Source organism: Chlamydotis macqueenii, chromosome 9 (assembly GCF_036417535.1).
Source record: "Chlamydotis macqueenii isolate bChlMac1 chromosome 9, bChlMac1.mat, whole genome shotgun sequence".
Lineage (NCBI taxonomy): Eukaryota > Metazoa > Chordata > Aves > Otidiformes > Otididae > Chlamydotis > Chlamydotis macqueenii.
The window spans coordinates 8,692,431-8,716,440 of NC_141564.1; the positions used below are offsets into that span (position 1 = coordinate 8,692,431).

Consider the following 24,010-nt stretch of genomic DNA (forward strand, 5'->3'; position numbering starts at 1 on the left):
AGGCTGCTCCTTGGGCTGGCTTCTCCCAGGGAAGGAAGTTGAGAGCTTTGCAAGCCCCAGTGACCGCACAGCTTTATCAGCTGTTTTCTAATGCATTCTGCATGGATTAAGCTTTGTTTTGCTTACTTCTCTCATCTCCCTGGAATTTATCTCACAGTTATTTTACTCACATAATCATTATGCAGTATAGATTATCCCAGTGTTCCTTAGCCATTCCAGTGGTTCTGGTTAAAAAGAATTGTTATGCGCCTGCTTTAATCTTGCCTGAACTGAGGATACTGTTGAACAGATTGGTCCCATCTTCTCCCACACCTACAGCTGATCTTTTTTAAACCTTTCTTGTGTGTTTTGTAGTCACAACAAGAAGTAGATTTAATTAGAACTTGACACTTTGGATTTTTTTCAGCTGGATCAGCTCTATGATTCAGCTCATCTCTCGCAGCAGCTCAGACTTATTCTTGATTAGAATCCTGTGTAACCATCAGCATATCTACCTTGTTTAGGAGGAATTGAATTTACATGTATGCTTTTACATATATATACTTGAGCTTAACAACATCAGAGCAGCTGTAACTGCATTGTACCAAAAGTCCAAGATCTTGTCTCTGACAATGGCAGTTAAGAAAGAGAATAAGAAGGCATAAAAGGTATTTTGGGACTTCGAGGATGGATAATAACTTTGGGTTTCCTCACAGTGTCTCAGAAACTCCTTAGCAGTTTAAGTATGCCTTCTCTAAAGTTTACAGGGTAAAATAACTGCAACTATTTTTGTCACTTAAACTAGTATTTAGTTTTCCTGTTGGTAGATCGATTTCTTCTGCAGCCTAATCTTGCTTTGCTTTTGGCTGTATGCTACTGAATTAAAAGAAAAGCAAAATCAAAACTAGGTATGTGTTTTCGTGCTTGTTGTACTAGGAACAATTTAGCCAGCAGATGAGGTATTAATTAATTAGAAGGATATCCCTTAATAGCAAATGAATTTTTCTGCAGTTATCATGTGTGACTTCTTTTCCCTTGTGATGTAATAAGATATAGGGTAATTTTGTTGTTAATGTGAACATGTGCCACAAGTGCAGAGTATGAAAACATTTATATCTGAAAATACTCTTTGTACTTAAAGCATGAGAAGTCTCTTGCTGTCTAGAATGTCATTATTTTTTGAAGTATCTGGGGTGATCTGTGAACTCTTTACAAATTGTACTAGCAAAGGAACTTGAACCATGTTTTTTAATAAATTGATGAGTCTCTCTTGTTGAAATAACTCATTTTGTTTCTGCAGTCCTCTAAGGATATTTTTATTCTAATGTTCAATGTATATGAGTAGTTTTGCTGCTTTGTAGCATCTCAAAACCATTAATGCCTGTTATTGGCCCAGCTTAAACAGACACAGCCCCTTAGAAACTGTGTAACGTATCAATTGTGAGACATATACACCTACATAAATTCTGTACTATTGTAGAAAATCTGCTTGGTATGAGGCTGTTGAACAGTCCACCTCTCGTTTCTGAGGACTCAGGTGGGGAAATGCAGCTCTGAGCAGTGCAGATCTGCTGTGACAAGAATGCTCGTCCTCAGTAGTTCCTGTGATTTTAATCCATTTGAAAGAAGAATTTTTCCAGTATCTCTTATGTACATAAGTGTAATGCCAGTTAAATTGTACCATTCTAATACTCGTAAGAGAAATACATATTTTTATCTTTCAATAGTGCTTCTTTCTCCCAAATGGTTCTGTGTAATGTATTACATTGATTTCCCCATAATAATGCTTAATGCCCATTGTACTGCATAGAAACATGGATTCGTATGAAGTGCCAAACACAGATATCTCTGTATGGAGAGTATGAACCCCTTAGTTTTATTTGGAATAAATACTTCCAGAATTTTATTCCTTCCCTCTCTGTGCTTCAGGGGAAAAAAAAAAAAGCTATATAGGTAGACATGCATAAAGCAGTTTTTTCCATCTTTGTTTATGATGAAAAAAACCAAACAGATACTATTACATTAAGATTTTGAAAAAAATAATAATTTTGGCTTTTCAGAAGGTGCTTGCTAGGTGTTAGCAAAATGTGAACTCTCTCATAATTTAAAATAATCGTCTTTAGAGGAAAAAGGATAAATTGCAGCTTCCCAAACTACTTCCCAAATCTTTTTTGTTAACCTTCTATTAGGTTTTTCAGTGGATGTGTATTAGACTTACTGTGTGCAATTTGGAATGCAACCAAACAGTCATCTTGAAGTCCAATGCAAAATCTTAAATTGCACATACTTTCGTGTTAGGAACTACCTTCTCCCCAGTCACTGTCTATGTCATTACTTCGATCTTCACAAAATTTGACCTTAAAAGGCTTTTATTCTTTTTAAAAAAAAACCTGCACAGATTCACTTTCTAGAAATTTTTTATGTAGAGCATTGTCTTTTACTATTTCCCTTTCTTTTCCCATGTTCTTCTTTTCAGTGTACTCTGAAACTCTAAATTATTACTACTGTCTGTTAAAGCATGTCTTCTAACTTTTATCTTCTCTTCTGGCTGCTCTTTATACAGATCATTGAAATCCTTGATTTCACTGTGCTTTTCTTTTTTGTGTTCATAAGCTTTGAATTTCATTTGAGTAACTTTTTTTTTTTTTTTTTTTTTTTGGCAGATGTTAGTATAAGCTGTACTGCTTTGGTTTTGTAGGTGGTTTTTTTTTTTTTTTTTTCCCCTGCCTTGAATGTAAACATGCTGTGCACTTATTCTAGAGTCATTTTATGTTCTGTCATATTAACTGTAAATGAAGCATATCCATGATTAGTTTTATGAAATGGCAAATTATTTAAATGTTCTTTATACTTGGTTTGCCTTAGTTTATAGTTGACTCAGATCTTACACTTGAACATGCACTGTGTAGAGTCATTTGTTTTCACTTGGTGTTAGTAACACTGCTGCCAGATTGTTACTTAATTTAAATTGTGAAATAGCTTTTTTTTTGAAGTTAACTTTTATTAATATTTAGTGGAACTGTGCTAATTTACCCAAGCTGGCAAGGTAGAATCTGCAGTTAGTCCCTCTGGTTCCTCTAGCACTTAATACTCCTAAACGTAGTAATGTTCTTGCACTGAAGGAATATGAAATGGATTCATAGCTGTAAAGCCTCCAGGAGGTAATAAGCTTCATTATTTCATTCATTGCATCAGACTTTTGCTTTTACTGGCAATCCGAGCTGCTGTTTCTCTTCAGTACTATAAAATGTTCCTATTTATCTTTTATCAGACTCTGAGATGTAAAGGTCGATGTATCTGCAAGTCTCCTTGATTGATTTTAAGTGGTTCACTCAGACTGTGGATCTATTCTGCTACTTGCTTGACTTTCTTTAAGCTTCTTATTTCTGTAGAGTTGCCTATTTGGCATATTCCTCAAATTATGCTGTATGGTAGCTCTTAAAAGAGACGCTGCAGAGTTAATTTCTGTGAGATTCTCTTAAAAGCTGTTACGGCTTTTGAAAATCCCTGTACTGACTATGTTTGTGCTGTACATCATCTGCTGTTTGCAGAAGACCTTGATTATGAAAACTGAGTGAAAAAGTATAGAAGCATTTTCAAATTAATAAAAATATGCTTGAGTCTCATTTTTGTAACATGTACTTGTATGGACTTGTTACGCCCACTTATCTAAAGATGTGATGCATCTATATGTATATGTATATCTACATATATGTACATATGTATGTATCTGTGTATATATATGTATAGCTGTTTTCTGATAGCAAGGAATGAAATGGGTTCATGTGGGCAGTACTTGAGTAGTCTTGAGGTTTATCTCTGTAACTGAGCTAGATAATTTTTTACTTTGCTTAAAATTTAGTTCTGATACTCCTTGCCTCACTCCAATCTGGTAAGGAAAATGAGGAGTTAAAGAGTTGGGTTTTTTTTATAATGCGGTTTCTCGTTTGTGCTTCAGAACCTTGTTGTCAGGGGAGCCTTTTCTTGTGCATGTGCATTGAATCTGGTGAATCCCAAAAGCATGGATTTCCTGCACCTGGGCAGAGCACTGCAGCACACGTACTGTAGATCTTGTTCTTCCCAGGAATGCTGAATTTGTCATGTATTTCATGCACAGCATGCAAGTGCACATTTCCTTGTGATAAATCTATGCTCTCTACTGCATCTGAAGGTAACAACGTCTGGAAGCAGACGGGTACCAGCAGAACAAATCGGGCAATCTTTTCCTACCACCTTTCATAAGTGTTTTGCAGCAGTAGGCAACAAGACTTGTTAGGGATGAATTCTTATGGTGGATGGGGCCCACTTGTAGCTACCTCCTTTCCAAAGAGCTGTCTGGTCCTTCTTTCCTCCTGTTACCACTTTCACTGCAATATCTGTTCTTTGGGACAGATGACAAGGAAGGGGCAAGGGCAAGATATCTCTCGGCAAGTCGGTGACCAATTATGGGTTGTTGCTGTGAGAACTATTAATGTAGTTTGCTCTTTGCTTATGTCTGAGTAGCTTTTGAAAACAAGGTGACTGGATGGAGGCAGCTAACAAGATAAAATCATGGAGGTTGCTGTAACCTGTGGATTGTTGGTTAAAAATCCTTGTTTTGAATAGGAGTCCTTCTCTCTATGCATGTTTGTGCAAAAGAATTCCTTTTCTGGCAAGGATTGCTTGTTGCACCATTTGCTGCACTACGGCCTGTTGTTTGATTTCTTTTTCACTTGTATTTGACCTTTTTCCCTGTATTTGGATTACTTCTGGCTTTTCTTTGTTGAGTTGATACTTGTCTCAATTTTAGGTCTGATGTGTATAGTTTTTATTTTTTCATCCTAGTGTTTTCAGTGTTTATAGCTCTCTTCTGTTACATCAAAAGTCAACAGTTTGTTTAAGTTCCAACTGTTGTAGCATATGTAGTCTGGCTTCATTATCTCCTGTTGCCTTAAACTGTAATCTCTAAAAAAATTTACCAACAAGCACTCCAAATATGTATGAGGGGTTGAAGGATGTAGATCTGTGGGTGTTATTTTGATTTTGATATGCTGAAAATACTCCTCTTGGTTTTAGGGATTAATGAATACAATTTTTGTGACTGTACTGATGCCGACAGGTCAGGTTCCTGTATGTGACTTGTCACCCTAAGCTCCTCAGACAGTCAGTGGAGATCTACTTAGTGTAGTCACAAGCATTTTTAAGCAGGAGCCACTGTGCAAACCTGCTCTAGACAGATGAATTTTGCTGACACCTCACTGAATGTTGACTATATGTATGTAAGCACGTGTGCATGCACACTGTGTTGAGTATAGAAGGAATGACCAGCTTGTGTGGCTACCTGGGCTGTGCATATAAACACAGATAAAATGAGTCCTACCCAAAGATTCAACATTTCGGTTAAAGCTTTGTCAGTCCTCTGCCAGGTCCAGATGACACAGGAGGCAGTCTTTGCCCACTATCCTTGCTCAGAACCTTCACACTGATTTTGCTGCTTTTTTAATCTACTGCTGCCACTGAAAATTCTGCATTGCCTCAAGTCTGCTCTGTGAGTCTTGAGATCAGCTGCTTGTCTTTATTTTTCTGTGAATTGCATTATGGTTCTGGGTTGAAAATACGAGTACTATACTAGATGGGATAGCGTGGGCACTTAGTGCCCAAGGACACAGCAAGTCCTTCACAACTATTTTTGTTTGAAGAGACAAAAAATATCAGAAGGGAGATGAGCTGCATTGATGCTATGATTTTGAGGTAGTGCTGCAAAAAATCAATTAAATAATTGTTTAAAAGAAGCAGAAACAAAATTGAAAGATATTTCTCCAGATCTCTCCCACGTGCTCCCCCTTTTTTTTTAGTCCAGATGGGTTCACAGGCAATATTTATCTCACAGTCCAGAAACAGTTGCAGTGGTGTAGCTGAAGGGACAGTATGTTGTAGCAAGAAACAATAGAAAGACTGAAAGTGGAAAGGAATCTCTCAGGCCAGCGATGCTTTTACAGGGAATGTTTTCTGTGAAACTAGGCTGTGGACGGCACACAGATACTGGCGAACTAGTTATTGACACTCAGGAAAAGCATCTGAGATTTCCCAGGTTCGAAAAAGAATATAGTAAACTTCAGAAACTGTGAAGAGATATGTGTCAAGATTGAGCAAAGATAAAAAGAGGGAAGTATTTCTGTGCAAGCCACACAGCACAGACTAAGATTCTTCTGACCAAAAAGGGGTGACCAGGTAGAAGCATGGACTTGAGGTTTGTTTTCTCTTCTTCTGTAAGAATTAGATGGCATCAAATAGATCTAGTAATTGGCAAGTCTAAAACAAAACAATTACTCTCTTTTTGCAGTGAATAGTTAACCCTTGAGACACATTGTTGCATGATAATGTAGGTCTAAAACTTCCTGGTTCAGACACATTCACGAGAGAATAAATATGCTGGAGTCTTAAGGATCTGGGAGAGGAACTGGGAGGTATCAGTATATTCTTATGCTTTTCTCTGTGTATAAGCCCTGTTGGGCAAGTGAAGCTGTGGTCTGATCCAGCACAGGTGCTGTTTTCTTCAGTGAAAAAAAATAGCTGCTGGCAATTGTATGTTATTCTGATATCTGCACTAATATAGCTGTTCAAACAAATGTTTTAAGTTGGTAGTACACCAGCAGTCTAGTCATTAAGCTTTGTCAATATTTGGTTTAGTAAATAATTTTTACATTTGGCTGCATTTGGCTTTATGTGCCCTGGAGAACTCTGCTGATTACTTGAAATGATTGATACTTACAGGAATAGGTCTAAATTCATGATGAAATAACAGTGAAGCATTCTAGATAGTTTTGTGCACTGCTTCATGTTTTCTCAGCTTGTGTGAAGATTAATTTGAAGCCAAGACTTCCTTTTTAATTTCTTCTAAGTAGCAGATGGACCTCTTCATAAGATTGCTTCTCCTAATGTGTGCATATGTGTCTGTGTATTGGTAGACAAAACCTGTAGAAACTGAGTTTCCTGGCAAATTGAATGCTTAGAGATTCATTCTGGTTGTTGAATAACATGATAATACTGATAGTCTCATCCTGCCTTGGGTTAAGAATGAGTATAGTGATTTGTGTTCAACATGGACTGTTCTGGCTCAGTTCAGAGTTGTGTATGTTTCTAGTACAACTATTTTCTTGCTGCTTCCCTTTTCTCATACTTTTGGTAAGGTCCCACTGGCAGTCAGGGGAGTTTGCACTTGTCAAGCTAGAAACTACGGAGGGATTTTTCAAGATCCTATCTGTATCTGTCAGTTTAGAAAGGGGCAAATTTTTTGTAAGAGGTTGAATTGTTTTGATTTTGTCTTATTAATTCTTTTTCAGCACAGTTGGAAGCTGGTTCCATGGGGATGGTGATGGGGTCTGTGCGTTTAGGATTTTTTAAATTGATTTTATAGAAATTCATTGTAGAACTGAACTCCCCAAAATAAAATAATCCATTTGCAAGATGTGCTCTGATAGCATAATCAAGCTTCTCTTAATGAATGCTGCCACACATGTGGCACAGTAAAGATTTTTTTTTTTCCTCATAAAATAAGCAAAACATAGTATTTGGTTACATAAAATATACGCAATTCCTTACTTTCAGTGTTTATGTAACTGAGGAACTCGTAACACTTCATTTTAGTGACAGGAAAGGAAGCCATACTTTTTCTTCCTTAAGCAGGAAGCAGGCTGAAGAAGGACCTCACACAACCCTCTTGCTTTTCTAGAACAGCTTTTAAGCATTTCCGTGGTTATTTTGTTCGCTTTGTCCTCACTGCTTCATTTTACCTACACCTGGAGTTTTGAAAACTGCAGGTCTGCGCAGCTCTGGTAGGGTTCTGTAGTCAGAACTGTAGGGTAGTGTCTGTATGGGAAAGTATCTGTATGTAAAGTATCTCTAGGGGAAGCAGCTATAGGCTTTGCCTCTGCATTCTTTTCAGCTGTTCTATATCTGCAATTAACTCTTTCTGGTGCTGTGACTGCACTTTTATGTTGATAGGCAAAGTTCATAGTGCCCTTTCTCTTCAAGCTACTGAGGCACATTTTGTGTCCCCAGAGATAAATATATGATAAACGTTTTTGACACTTGTGTGTTTTCTGTCCTCCTACCTGCTATTATTCATCATAATGACTGTGTGCTATGTCTGTGTATCAGTGATTATAAAAATATCTCCTGGCTACTTATAGTTCTGATAGCAGTTTGAAACTGTGACTCAGCTTCATATACTGTGGTTCAGGTGACTTTTGACTCCCAAACGCTGTAAGACCAACTTTGTGTATTATTTTTATTTACAAAGTATTCCTCACTGCTTGTTTTCTTCTTGAACGATGTACAGTGTTTCTGAATGACAGATATGCTACTTTGGCCTTTATAAATACTGAGATGTTCACTATGCATTATAAATTCAGTTTTTATCCCAAAATGTTTCTATTCATCAACTTCCTGCAAATATATTTTGGTCATTCTGAACAGAATTAGTGTTTGTTTTTTCAACACAATTTTGAAACTGAATAAATACTGCATGTAGAGTTTTTGAGGAATGAGAGTAATTTCAATTTGAATCTGTGTTTATACAATTATAATACCAGAAAACAATGCATATAGTTCTGTTCTGTAACAATATTTGTTCTGTCTCCACCCTGAGAGAAGGTGTATAGATTTGTGAATTTGTACTCATGTATAATTATGCAAAATAAATGCTCAATTACAAAATGTTATTCTGAAAAGAATTAAGTCATTTGCCTTTAATAAAATACTTTTTTAAGAGTCTCTGATAAGTATTCTTTTTTTCTTGACAGTCTGTGGTGGACGACTGGATTGAATCATATAAACAAGACAGGGACATAGCACTTCTGGATTTAATCAACTTCTTTATCCAGTGTTCAGGATGTCGAGGTACAGAACGTTGGAAACAAGTTGTATAGATTAAATCTGACAGTCATACAAACGTGTATTAGTGCAAATGCTGGTAAAAATGTGGGAGACACGTGGGTTGGTACTCCTCATATGCATGGTTTATATAGAAATATTGTCTACATTCAAGAATAATTTTATTTAAAGCTTGCTTGTCAAGGGCCTACCCTTTATTTTTCTCACTTTCCTGTCATCATCCTAAAGTGTACAAATTCTCACAGAGGCACTCTACTCATCAGCAAAAGGAGACAAAAGATCTGTTAATCAAGGTAAGTGTGCCTTTACTTCCCCTTTCTGTTTCTTCCCCATTTTTTAATTACAAGAGTTAGTTGATGTAGCTATACCTTAATTTTACTATTTTTTCTTTCTTTCTAGGAAAATTATGGGGTTTTAAACTGAAGAGGAAGGAGTTAGGCTTCAGTTGACTTTGATTAGCAAGAAAGACTTCTTCTGGATGAAGCACCAATTTTCTTTCTTTCTGTAATACTTTATCAAGTCAGCAGCAAGTGGCCTGTCTTTTATACCCTATTTAAGCAATCTCCATTAGCAGGCAGGCGGCAGTCAGTCTTTCAAGCATTTGCCACACTGCACCTTCTAATGAATTTTTCATGTGTTGTCTTTTTTTCAGTTAACTCAGCCTTGAAAGGAGAGAAAGACAGAACACTGCTCTCTCCTGGGGCACCCAGATCCAAACTATTTACAGTTTCCTGATGCATTTGCTTTAAGTAGAGTTGAAAATAACCCACAGTTCAGAGATGCTTTTTCTTCTTTTTGTAACTGATATGGGAATATACCGTTAGACATCAAATGATCTGGGTAGAAGTTGCTCCTCTTCCTTCTTAAGTATAAGATGAAGTCCCAAGTGCAGTTAAAAGCATCAGAGAAAAGAAATATGAGCTGTCATCAGCTTCAGCAACCCTTTTTGATAGCTTAAGGAAAAAAACTTATTTTGTGGATGACAGGAAAGACTGAAGCTCTGGAAGCATTCTGTGAAAGGGCTGAAGCTTCAGAGTTTAGACTCCCAGCCTGCGTCAATGCCTGTACTATTCACACAGACTCCCTAAAATGTTTTTCAGACTTGTTTGGCAGCTTATGTGAAAGTAGTTGTGTTCTGTTTGCTTTTTTTAATACTTTCCTAAAGGTGTATATGAAAAAAAAAAACAACCCACAACCCACAAGCTTCTTTCTAAGAATTTGGGCAGCATGAAACCTAAGGGATCCTTGGCCATATGTTTTTATTCTTGTTGAGGCAAGCTTTTGGTGGAGACATGTCATAAATATCTTAATTCTCCTGCTGCTATCCAATTTCTACTTCCTTTCTTTCTCCTTGTTAGAGAAAGTGACGTTCTTATGATCTCAGAAGATTCATATTTTTTAAACCTGTTGTTACTGACTGACTGCAGGCTGAGTGCCCACTGTCAGCCATATGCTGCTGAAGCAATTGCTTCCCAGCAAAGCTTTCCATTATTGGTTGTGAAGCAGCAGCACTTCAAGTGGCTGATGTCATTTACTTTTTTTGTTGGTTTTTTTTAATGGTGGTGACTTTCTGTCTGTTTTCAGTACTCTGCTTTATGCCCTCTGGGATATCCCTCTGCTGAGTTTGCTTTAGTGGCCTTCTGGTCCCGAACAGCAATGACAGGAGAAAGGAAGCAAAAAATACTTATCCCTTGAGCTTATAGTGTGTTTAGGGGATTTATTTCTCTGTTGGAATTTTTGCAGTGAGTACAATAACAGCTGTAAAACAGAGTTAAGGTCCTGGCATACAGTTTTGTTCTTTCCAATTTTCACCTTTGCTCTAGAATGAGCAAAAACTTTATCAGAAGAGGGTGGATTTTATTGATAGTCCACTTAGGGCAAAATGCACACTCAGCTGTCCTTAATGGAAATGAGGTATGGAAATCTGGGGATGCTCTGTGAGGAAGACCAAGTTTCTTTTTCTTGGGAAGATTATATGCTCTATTATCACATTTTAATTTTCCTTTAAAATTTTGTTGATATTCTTGTTTGTTTCCTTTTCTGATAAATAACAACTCCTGAATCTGAATGGCTGCTTTATCTTTCTTAATATTCGTTAATTTTCTTTGTTTGCTCCGCTAACATTGTCTCAGATTCTTCAGCATTCTTTCCCAATGTTGGATCTAAATGCTTACTGATAATATATCTAACTTTGTGATTATTAACTTGAAAGGAGGAGGACAACTAGCTTGGGAAGGAGGTTCCTCAGGAAACTTTGAAAGTGATGCTAGGTTCATAAATATACCATTTTAACAGTGCTTAGAATTATTTGATATCTAAATGTATGTATGTAAAATACACTTAGCTTGACATTTCTTTCAAACGTTTTAAGCAGGTGAAGGGTGTTTGCCTGTTTTCTGACATTAATTAGGAATCATTTAGGCACCAAACTGTTTTCTGTGTAGCAGCAGTATTGACCCTGACAGATATACCTTTCTGTTTAGAGAAACATTTATTTTATTACTTTTTTTTTTAATATTTATCCCATTCTCTTGGGCAGCACATACGCTTGAATGAACCTCTTGGTATCCTCCAGCTCTCCAGCTTTGCCTGGAGATGTTCCTGAAATGAAGAGTCATCTCGTGTAAATATGAATAAGGAGACGTGTTATGTAAATTATTAATACTAAAAAATTGTAAAATTTATGAATTTTTCAGGCAGACTTAAAAGATCTGTGTGATTTAAAATGGAATAAATATAAAGCAAATATTCAAGCATGTTTGTCCTTTGTCATCTCTTCTGAGTATCTATTTAATCAGTCACTTGCTGTATAATGTGTTCTGGTTAATACAATAATGTCCACTAAAACATGAGAGATTTTGTTTTAGCATCACTTCAGTAATCTTTCTGGGTTTTTAAAGAATCATTTGGTATAAAGTAGAAGTTTGTCCTATTGAACTACCAAAAGAATCTCAATTAAATAATTAGATTTGCATGGGAGTTAGAAATGACTTTTCATGCCATCTTTCCGCTAGTTTTCCTGCTCAGTCTGTACATTTGTGGCCTTTGCTGATTTCGATTACAAAGAAGTGAAAATAGTTTCTTAAAGATTTTTTTTTCCTTTATCTTGCCTTTTTTTTTTTTCAGGAATACCATAAAAAAATCACTGCCTTTCACAGTTTATTTCTGTAGTCTTTTCTGTGCTGTTACATTGTATTTCTGTGGCACAAAAGTGGTTAACAAGGACTGATAAATTCACCTATTCACTTTTTGTTTCCTGCCCTTTTAAAATGCATTGCTGCTTCTAGAGGGAGGATCTTGTATCAGATAGTACCTTAGAAAGATGAAAAAATTAGTTTAAATATACTTTTTCTTCTTGAAAAAGCAGCAAATAAATGCTGTTTCCAGTCCTTGAAAAAGACTGGTTTGTTTGTTGGTAGTAAATGTTTATTTTCCACAGTATTCACAATCTAAGGCAGATGGTGTTGTATTTACCTTACTTCTCTGTCAGGAACTTAATTTATGGTTTTACGTATTTGGATAACAGGGAACTTTTTGAATTTAGGTTGTCGTAATGACAAACCAATTTTTCAAATAACGTTCACTTGGCTTGGGGTGGAAGTGTATCCATACTAGGGAGATTTCAATTTCAGATGTTGTAATTTGGTCTGTAGTGGTGTGGATACAGTCCTCCTCATCCTCCTCTCTTGGAGAAGAGTCACAGATCAGCATTCAGAGTTTTCTGGGGTTTTTTGAGAGCTCTTTTCCACTGCTTTCTTCTTTGCAGGAACATAGTTTTGCTTTTTTGCTTTTTTTTTTTCTGAACACTTATGTAAAGCTAGTATAGTATACTGAGATCTCTGAGCTAGTTACAAGCAAGCTGAAATGTCTAATCAGCAATATCAGGTCCCAGAAGGATTATAACTGTGTCAGTATGATGCTGCATCTGGGCTAATTAGCTCTGCCTCTCAGACTGAGTAATTAGCTCAGGTATCATGCTCCGCTGCTATGACAACCAGGCTGTTTCCATTTCTGGAGCTGCATGGATTTAGAGCTGACTTGGGTATCCGCATTGCTGTCTGCTTTTGCCTTCTGTTATTGATATAAAACAAACAGAAAACCTCACAAGCACTGTGACCTTTCTACATTTTAAAGATGAAGAGCCATACTTGTGGAATAAATATTTTTTTTCCTAACCAGAAGCAATTAGTGGTTGAAACAGCCTCTTAAGCTGTGAAGGACAAATCAACCTATCGAGTCCATGTAAGAAAAGAAGTTTTCTTTTGCAGGGAAAAAACTCTCACATAGTTGAAGAGGAGAGCTACTTGACTAGTTTCAAGTATATAGTGAAATGATTCCCATTCTTTCCTTCCCTCTTATTTTTTTTTCTGATAGGTAAGCCAGAAACCTTAAAATTCTTAAACAGGTTTTCAGAAGTGGTTTGAGCACTGCTTCTGCTGCTACCCTTTCCTCTATCAGACAGCTCTGAAACACTTGTTAGTGATGGAACAAAACTGGTGAAACCCCCTTACTGTTAAATTCTTAGCAGTGTTGCAGCCTCCTCTGGATCGTAAGGGGCTCTCCATTTAAGTAGTTTTGTGATTTGGCATGCTGAAGTTATTTTTAGGAGTAGTTGGTGAAGGAAGCAGGTGAATTTCCTCTAAATGATGTTTCTCATATCTTATTATTCCCCTCAAAATCTTCTTGTTAGGTTCTTGTGTGGAATAAAACATTAATGAATGAATGTTCAAACCTGTCAACCTTGATTGCTGGTGTTATTTAGGGTTGGATTTTTTTCCAGTTGTAAGCAAGCAGGAATTTGTCTATGAACTTTTTGCCCAGTGTTTCAATTGGGACAGCTTTATGGATTTTTTTCTTGTGGATCAACCATTTGGGGATTCACACTCTCTTCCAGCTTTGAGCCTTGAACCTCTAGTTGTTCCTCACCTACTCTAGTAAGATCTTCTGGAAAATTCTGTGGTTGAATGGTGCACACTGAGTCAACAAGCGCAGGAGTTTGGAGTTAGCTTGCTTGAATGCAGGATGCATGCTCATTTTGATTTTTATTGATGTTCTATGCTCTTAATTAAGGGCAAGCTAATAGATTTCTGTTTTGCCGAAGGAAATTGAAGGCTAAAACCAGGAAAAAGCACTATAAAGTTCCCATTGTATCATCTGGCAGAAGAAATGAACAGGCAACTGCTTGCTTTGCTGTTGGACAGCATTTCAGAAAGTAAATTAGCCAGGAAACAGTGTTATTTACTCTGATTAGTAGTATTTTAATAGGGGGTATAACATGGTAAATAGAGTAATGGTTTAAAAAAAATAGTCTTTTGTCATTTATTTGTACACAGTTCTGTTTTGTGATTGATGGAATAATATTATTCTATACAGATGGATGTTACTGAGCATGGAAAGAAGACTGCTTGATAAATACAATTTCCTGCAAATGGTCCTTCGTAAGGAACTGCAGATTGTTAGTGAGAAACGTTACTGGCTTTGGCATGAGTTAAAAAGCTTTATTTCTTCTGTCATTCATGTGTTATTAAGAAGTAGATATCATAAACAGTATTTTGAACAAATTGGAAAATAATGCTATTCATTGTGTTGGAGCTTGTGTTTTTATTAAGGGTAAAATATGCTTTCTCACAGTTTATTCAACAAAATCCCTTTTTAGTGTGTGAATATAGGGGAGAAGTTGCAAATTAAAGGACTAACACATTAAAGTAATTGATGCTTACTCATACGTTATTTAAGTCATAGTAATGTCAAGGATTTATAAAATATTTGGTATGCATAGTATACAGAAATAAATACACCCTCAATAACTATATGAGGCAGTTAAAAACATTGTTAACCACTTTCAAAAATGGGAAGGTAAGACTGAAAGATGGAAATGACTTAATTTTTATTTAATATGTGGTGTAGATAAACCAGATCTGAACTTTGTACTTCTTGTTTCTGAGCCTTGAGGTCGTTTTTACAGTGTGTTTATCTTGAAGTGAAACCTTATAAAATTCAAACTGAAAATAAGATGCAAATTATTAACTGGCTTGGATGGAAGATAAATCAGATTACCAGACAAGAATTAAATGTTTCAGCAGTTCAGTTCTTTAAATGAAGATAGGTGAGGTTAAAAAGTTCCTGTTAAACACTTGACAATCAATGTGGTTACATCAAAATCAGTCTTCTGTGAAAAAGTACAAGTGGTTGGTATTTGTTGACATTCTTGAAACTAAAGCTTTAGTTTCATTGTATATATCATTTTTAAATCAAAAAGATTTTCAGTATTTCTTCCTATTTGCTGCTGGATAGTATCTGTACTTTTCATCTCATGTACTCTCTTCCTTACATTTTTTTTTTTGCTGTTCTTTAGGTCTTCAAAGTTTATTTGGCTATGGGAAAAATAGCGACAACATTTTTTTTTTATTCTTTTAAGCTTTACATCTCCATAACTTTTCTGATGATAGGAAGCCTTGAAATTTTTTTTTTTTTAAATATTCAAATCTGAAAGTGTAGAAAAGATTTGAAATAGCACAGCACATTTTATAGCCCCTTGTGAACTAATGGCATCTTTTTCCAAAAGGTGCATCCTACTGCTTTCAGAAAGTAGTGAAAAAAACCCACAGGAATTTACTGACCTTTCAGTATAGGAGACATGAATGAAGGGCACACTGGTCTGTGGTTTCATAATCTAAATGAAATACCTGCTGTGCTGAGGTCTGACTTCAGTCCAAGATTTCGCCCTATGAATTGGTAACATGAGCGACAGTAATTCAAACCAAACAAATTTTTTTATTACTCTCTAACTGAATATATTGAACTATTCATGTTGCAGGTACAACAGCAGACCAAAAATAAGGTGGCTTAAAATCAGCTGCTAGCTAATTTATTAATATGAATTCATATAAACTTTCAAATAATTTAAAATAAATTTGTTGACTTAATTTACAGAACTTGTGATACTATAATATTTTAGAGCAAATGTGTAATGTAAGAAAAGACAAATTACCTTTGAAATTATAGTCTAAGAGCAGGTTCTGCACTGCCAGTTCTGTATAATGTGTTCAAATCTCTGCTGAAAATGAAAGCACTCCTTGTAAGCGTGAAACAAAGTCTACGTTCTACTCCTCTGTACTACTTGGTAAAATCATAGCTTGTAAAATTATTTTTGGCACTGCTCATTAGAGATAGACTGTGTAAGGCTTTCAAATATTACTACTTGTTTTCCACTGTATTCATGTATCAATCTGTAAAATTATACTACCCATATGACTAAAAAGTTACTCAATGATGCTTTAATGCTACAACTTTTTGAGAGGAGCAACAAATACCTCTTGGTGTTAATGATTGAGAATAGTTGCTGTCTTACAGCCAGATCTGTGTAATTTCCTTTATATTTATGCTTAGTTTGATTTCTGTATAATGCAGATTTATTACAGGTGGCACACCTCTGTACTAAACAGATAAGAAGATACATTAGTTTGATTTTTTTGATGGTATTGTTCTAAGATTTGTGAGCAAGTTATGCCTGTATATAAGTTTGTCTCTACCTATGCATTAGACACATTGCTGATTTTTTTTTTTTTTTTTTTTTTTTAAGATTACATAGGTGGTACTTTCTGTGAAGACAGGAGCTAATTATGGAAAGCAGTCAAATACCACTAGATCTTAGCACTTTCTTACTGGATTACAGATAGGAAGGCTCCTCATGTCTTTAGTCTTTCCAAAGTTGCAAATTCTGCCAAATGTTGAGTCAGACTTTTTCCAGACCAAGGGTAGGAATTAAACTCCAAAAATGACTCTTCTCTTAGCAAACACACTAATTACAATTCTCTCTTTTGCATTAAGAAAGCCATAGATTTATTTTATTAAGTGCAATGCTAGTATACACTTCAGTAATTACTTTTGAAGAGAAAACAACAGGGGTGATTAAAAAGGTGTACATTCTAATAAAAAAAGCCTTATTCTCTGGCACAAAGAAAGTGCTTAAAACAAATCCAGTATTCTCTTAATCTGTAAGCATTCAACAGTAGCTGGATACAGAAGAAAGAGCAACTTGGATTTCAAAGAAGATACATCTAAATTTGGAAAAAGTAGGCTCTTAAGCAGATCCAGTTCCGCTCACATTTCACTACTACCTACTTCGTTCCCTATTTATATCAGTCTGATCATATTGCCTCAGTTGTCTTTAACCTGAACCATGACCAGCTGAGCCTTACAATTTTTCACTTCCTTTTAATGGGAAGTTATTGCATTTTCTGGCACTGGGTCAAACACATTACAGGGAAGACTGGTGTAAATGGCCTTTACCTCCATGTTGCCCTCTTTTCCTTATTTGCATCGAGCAAGAAGCATGGTGGAATGAATTTGGGTACCTGGAAGGGTGGAAAGAGAGTTGTACAAAATTACCAAATCTTGCAGGAGCAGCGAGGAGCTCCCTTGCCAGAAATCTCTGTACCCTTGTTTAAATAAGGAACTAATAACCCCTAGCAAAACTGAACCCAGTTCTTGGATAACTCATCACCTGAAAAGTGAGGAGTAGAGAATTTCATACTTTCAGTTAACACCATTAGGTTAAATTTCAGCTTAGAACAACTGGTATTCGTACTCTCCACCTGTAGCATTGGGTCCTGGTTATTTCAGTTTGAAACTGCCTGATTTCATAAAGGGATGAACTCAGGAGTTAAGAGGTTAAAACATCTTTGATTAGAAAGCCTTTTCTCTTAGGAGTAATCTGCAGAGTTTAATAGGTACCATCTGTTGTGGAAGTAAGCTTCTACAAAGTCCTATCATGTTTTGGAATACCTTTAATGTAGTTTGTCAGATTTACCAGGATTGTTACTTTTTTTTTTTTTTTTATTTCATCATTTAAATAAGTGTTCTGGATAACTTATAAGTTGTTGTGACTTAGGAAATTGTGATAATAGGAAAAGGGCTTAGAAATACTTCTAGCAACTTTTGGGAATGAAAACATCTTTATATATATTTAATTGCTTAGATATAGCCAATCATGTTGTTATTTGAAATTATTTTTTTTAGGCTCTAGAAATTATCAAATCGCAAAATTCTCAAGGATTAAACCACTGCAACAAGTTTTACTTCAGATCTAATTTAGAATGACAAGAGTACATTTCCTATTGACCGTGTTTATTCCCAGCACAGACTCCTGGATCAAGAATATTTAGCCAACTATATCAATTGAACCATGAAGAAATGCAGGTAGCACTGCGATAAGATGTAGTGGTGGTAAATTTCTAAGATATAACAAAAAATGACAGTGATTTAAAAAGAATAGTTGACATTATGAAATTACCGTTATTGAAATTTAGTAAAACCAAATAGCAAGAAGTTCTTTAAAACTGTTGGAAATAAGATACCTGCCTAAAACTTATCAATCTGCTTGGATTGTCCATGTGTAGAAAGAGCAACTAATTAATACTGGTCGTTTCAGAAAACTAAATGATTTCTTTTGTATCATTTCTTACCACAGGTAAGTGATGGATAGGTATCTTAAGAGGAAACTAAATACATACATGATCACGGAGATGTGGTGTATGAGAAATGGAGGTACATATTTGAGCAGAGGGCTATTAATATTTTGCACAGTTTTATTTGAAATACAGCAAATCTCTGTCAAGCATTGTTAAGGGAAGTTGTGAGTATTTTTGTAACTCACATGCTGCAGCTCAGTCAAATTACAGTTTTATTTCAGAGATTGAACTGAGCTTCTGTTTACACAACTATGCAGGGCTGGTAACCAGGGTAGCAACAGAGTTCCTCTTACCAAGTTTCTCTGTCATCCAGATGCAGAACCGGATACAATCAGATACAGAACCAGCCCTGCCCCCAATCCACAAAAAAAAACCCCAAACCTGATCTACTGATGTCCTAAAAGTTGGGTTTTTTTTTTTTTTTTAAGTAGTATCACAAATCTCCAAAAAGGAGATGCTGAAATAAACTAATGAAGTGAGAATCAAAACCTGATCAGATCACACTCCTAGACTTAGAAACAGTTTAAGAATAAAATCATTGAACTACCATCAAAGGTATGTAACCTCCCTGAAAGATGTTTTTTCTTCCAGAGAGAAAACAGACTGGAGCTTTACAAAGGTTTAGTTTGCCTCTTTGGCAGAGGTGGAAGTAATACTTTCAAGTCCAGGAAGGCAGATAACAATAAAATTAATGCATTAAGATACCTAGAAGAAAATGGAAGATAGTACATTCTCTTAAAAGAAAGCCATATTGTTGCAGTGTACTGGCATCCCTTAAACATAAGAACAAAGTAAAGTTGTAAAGCAATTCTGCAGAAAAGCTGTTGAGAAAATTGTTATATGGCCAACTATTAAAAGAAGGGACTAAATTTTCATGTTGGGAGACCAAAGCTGATTAATAAGTACATCACATGGTTTATGTAGGGAAATGGAATATTGTGCAAGTCACTTTAATTATGTGATTGTATAATAAGGACATTTCAGAGGGACCTAGCAGTGCTGCTCAGTAGCATTAGGTTTATTAAATTGAGAACTATAACAGGAGATTGTATGTATATTTGATGGAAATGAATACCTTTTTTCCAAATAGTTTAGCTAAGAATAGTTTTGTGGATTTGTTGGTTGTAGTGGAATTTTAATTTGTGGTGACATAAATGCATAACAAATTTTTGTTCTGTTGATTCAAACCATTTTTGCCCCATTTTGATTTTCATCTTATATTCTTCAAGTCAATTTAATTAGCCATTCAAAGTGACTTTTATTGATGAACAGGAGGCAGATGCATTTCAAAAGAGCATATTTTCAGGTTAACAAAAAATTACTGTTACTCCTGTGTTCGCATTGAGTACCTTTTAGACAGCCAGTTTTTGCCTTTTGGTGGAGAAGACTAAAAAATAAAAAATTTAACACAGCAGGTGAGGTTAAGTGTGTTACCATGGATACCCATAACAACATGAGTAATTTCTTCCAGTTAGAGCTGGATTTATTTAGAGCCCCATTTTTATTTCCAAAGCTATGAACTGAAAGAAATGATGAACCTTGACAATTAGAGCGTATGTGTTTCCTGTTGAATTCATACTGTACTGTAGTGGTTGTGTGTGTGACTATGTATTTGTAGGGAGCTCCTTTGGTTCCAAGGATATTGCTCACAACTTCTGTTTGAAGTGAGCTCTGCCAGAGTCCTCAAAGTATTCCCTTCAGGCTTTTTTGATAACTGAAGAAGGCATTGGATCCCATGCCATCCTATCTACAACTGTAAATCAGCCTCTCTGTCAGTTTGGGATTCTGAAACTATATGCCACTCAGTTCCTGGTGCCACTTGTGGGTATTTCAGAACAGATTGGAATTTTAATTCCTGATTAACAGAGGAATCACAAGTGATTCAAACTGTCTTGAGTTCTTTATCTGAGATAATGATACAGAAAACTTGGATGAGTTAGTTTGCTTTTTGTTCTCAATATTTGTTATTAATGTGATTTATTAATGGTGAGGTTTGGTTGGTTGTTCCCCCCACGCCCCCCCCTGGAGACTCCAGTCTTCTGGGGCTAGCATCAAGATAGCAAAAGTTTGTAGCTGATGTAGAGGTTTGACTTACTGGTGTTGTATGCAGAGTATAGCTTATTCTCTCTTGTATCAGATGATCTTTCACTATTGGATATATTTTTTGACAATTTATAACTAGATCCATGGCTTAGACTTTAATTTATGATGTGTACATTTAGAGTTACCTATACTTCTGTTAAACAGTTACTTTTTTGTGTGTATGTGTGGTGGCAGAGTACACTTGAGCTTGGAAGATTTTTAAACACTGTATGTCCTTTCTGTCTGGTCTGCTTGTAGCTGCTTATAGAAGAATGTTGCAGACAGGAAAGATACCAGCCCAGGCCAATTATAAGGACTTGCAAACCATTTGTCTAATAGCAGTGAAGGATATTTTCACTCTTAAGTTTGTTTGATATCTGATTTTCAACACCCCCCCCCCCCTTTCTTTTTTCCTAGTTTCCATGGTAGCCTGTAACAGTACGATTATACTTCAGTTATGTGCTGTATGGAAAAATCACTTTATTTAGCTCTCTGATAGTTCACTGGCTACTTCTGGGGATTTTTTTCAGACATAACAAATGATTCTAGATATATCTTCTCTGTCCCATATGGAATTTTGTAGATGCTTCTCATAACCCTCTTTTCTCCACACTTTTTTATTTCATTCCAGTTATTCCTTTGTATTAAAAATGCATCAATTAAGATCAAAGAATGGAATTACATTCATATGGTACTTTCGACTGAATCTTAGGTCCCATGGATCTTGCCTTCGAACTCAGCTGTGACAGCCGATTTCTATCCCAAGTTTCTGAGATATCTGCATTGAAATCAGGCCTCGATGTAAACAGTGTGCTGATACGGAGCAGTGGCGGGGTGCAGCAGTTCACAAGGCATTGTCAGAGTACAGTCATAACTACTGGGTATAAGCTGTTGGGGTCCTGAGAAAGACAAGATGCCCTATAAAAATTGTCAGTTGGTTTAACTTGGTGTATTAATTTATTGCTCTGGTTATCTGGTACTTTGGCCAGTGATTAATTTGTAGTGCCACTTTGCATATTATGTATATAATGCCATAATTATTTCTTTTGCTTCCTTAATTGGAATATAAAATTTAAGTTCGATCTCATTTTAATGGTGCTTTTCTACATGAATGATAGCTTAGTAAACTTAACTCAGTGATTACAGAGGTGTTTAACACATTTTAGGGAGAAAAAATAATCAGAGGTTGGGAAAGGAAGGAATAACTTTAACATATTCAAAGTGACGAAGTTAATTGATCTTGACTGTGTACTAGAGTAATATTAGTATAGTACAGTATAATGTAATGCATGTCAGTATAGTACACTGTTTTAATTGTAAAGTGTATTTATTGTAACATACAGTATTAATTAAGAGCTTACTTACACTGGCTTTGCTCTGATTATAGTAGGTTATAAAATCAAGAGCAATACTGTGCTGTATACCCGAGCTGTGAAGATGTGAGACAAGTTAGGGATAAACTACAGGGCTTAGACTTAGATTTGACATACACTGATGGATATCCTCTAGCTTTCTTTCAGGGAAATATACACAGAACTGATCTTACTAAGGGGTTAATGTTTCCTAGTGCTCTGAAGGAAGACTAGGCAGCAAGCTGCTCTTGGGACGACGAGCATCTCCGTGTCTCACTCCCTGGTAGTGTTTCTCTCTGCCTGCCTGCATTTAGCAAAGCTTGCAGTTCATTCTGATCAGAATCAGTGAGAGACATTGCACTATTTTGAAAAATGCATTTAACCCTTAGGTATTTTGAGACTTTGATGTCATGGAAACAATGTAAGGTGGCAGGCATTTTGAAAATGGGCAATCCTCTACGCATTTCTTTTTTGTTCTTATCAGCCTGTAATAACAGCAAAAAAAGTACTGAATATCCTAGGGAAAAGTTAATTACATGCATGATATCTCATTAATAGGGAAAATTCAAGGAGGAGAGGAAACAGAAACTTCTGTAACAGTGGAATGAAGGATGAAGAGGTAATCTTGTGTCTCTAAATTTGGGAAAGTATAAGGCAAAAGGAGGAAGTAATGAATTATGAAAATTACAAGAAAGGAATGTGTTCTGTAAGGGCACATCTCCATAGATGAGCTTAGGAAGCAGGAGAAGAGAGAGGTAGACAGGTGTACATCCCAGTGGTTTGGCTTTGCTTCAGCAGCCAAAATAGCAGTATACTAATTTCATCTGATGAGTAGTTGTGGAGTTGCTTTAAGCTGCTGCAAAATGGTAGAGCTAGAATATACTGCTGAACAGGGCCATAAATTAAAACTGTAACTTAATTTTTGAATATACTCATCAAGCAGTTGATCCATATTATAACAGTCTTTGGTATTTTTATTGTGAACTTCAAGGAAAGTTTCATGTGGGAAGCATAACAAAGCAAGAACTAGACAGTCTATGTTGACATGGAGTCACAGCTGAGAATGTAATTATGCCAAAAAAAAAAAGGTTGCTATACAGAAAATTCGGCTAAAATTCAATTTAACTTCAAAATCTGAGCATATTACAGTAAAGACATCCTGATATTAAGACTTCCAGACATGTTAAACTGATAGTGGGGGAGAGAGGGAGCACTGAGAAACCTTAAAAGGAAAGATTGCCTAAAGTGCTGAAAGATGGGGGGGATTGAATGGTTTGTTAGAAAATATTGAGAAAACTAAATGCTCTTGCTCTTTACAACATAAAACCTTAGCTGCAGATTATGTCAAAATAATTTGTTTTACCCCAGTAATGCTTTGTATTTTCCCACTTCAAAGATTTTTTTCCACTAAGCTGTAAGACACAACCAGAGGAGTAAGGTGGCTGCTTTATTCTGTGGCTGCATAAGCTGTGTTTTACGTTTGACTGTCTGCAAAGAATAGTATCAGTGGCATAATAATATGGGATGTATTTACAGGGTCAATTTTAATTTTAGCGAAGCACACCATTTCAACTAATTCTGATATTAAAATTTGTAAGATAGGGATCCAAAACAATCTGAGAGGAGATTGTAACTAAGGATTTTAACCATTTTCCAGATTAAACCTGCCTGTGTTTTTCTTCTTTCCTTTTTCCCTAGTGGTACTTGATTAATTTTTCCCCTTGAGTCCAGTACCTTTGTGTTAATTAATGTACTCAAACTCTTCATTCCCTCTTGTATTTCATCCTGTATTTATTACTGTTTGTCTTTCAGCACTCTTTTCAGTACTTGCTCCTTTATCACTTATGTTTGTTTTTCCTAGTATTATTAAGTTTACATAGGTGTATTTTTTCTACATTTTGCTCTCAAATACTCTTAAGTGAATCCTTGCCATCCACGGTTGAGAAACAAGTTCTATGTTGAGTTTTCTCAGTTCTCTGCTCCTTTTTCCACACTGCCACTTATATTTGTCTTGTTAACACTTGTTGTGATCTGTGTGCGTTCTCTTGCTTCATTTTGCATCTCCAAGTGCTGTTGCACGCAGTTTAAGCTGATCTTGGTTAGAGCTGCTGTAGTATTGCTTTTTCTCCAACTTTCCCATGAGACCTACCAGCAGTTTGTCTTTTCTCAGTTCTGAGGTGACCGTTCCCTCTTGCATTATGTTTTTTACAAGCATATCCAGACTTTTACTGATTTTGGCTCTAGTGTGTG

General features: G+C 36.0%; 1 protein-coding gene across 3 annotated transcripts in view; it reads left to right on the forward strand.

Annotated features, from left to right (window-relative positions):
- Positions 1-24,010, forward strand: part of STAG1 (STAG1 cohesin complex component) — a 186,009-nt gene that overhangs the window by 62,416 nt on the left and 99,583 nt on the right. For all 3 annotated transcript variants that reach the window (XM_086755168.1, XM_086755169.1, XM_086755170.1), the window contains one exon: positions 8,763-8,859. In XM_086755168.1, the coding sequence (XP_086611294.1) occupies positions 8,763-8,859 (97 nt within the window). The remainder of the gene's footprint in view (positions 1-8,762; positions 8,860-24,010) is intronic.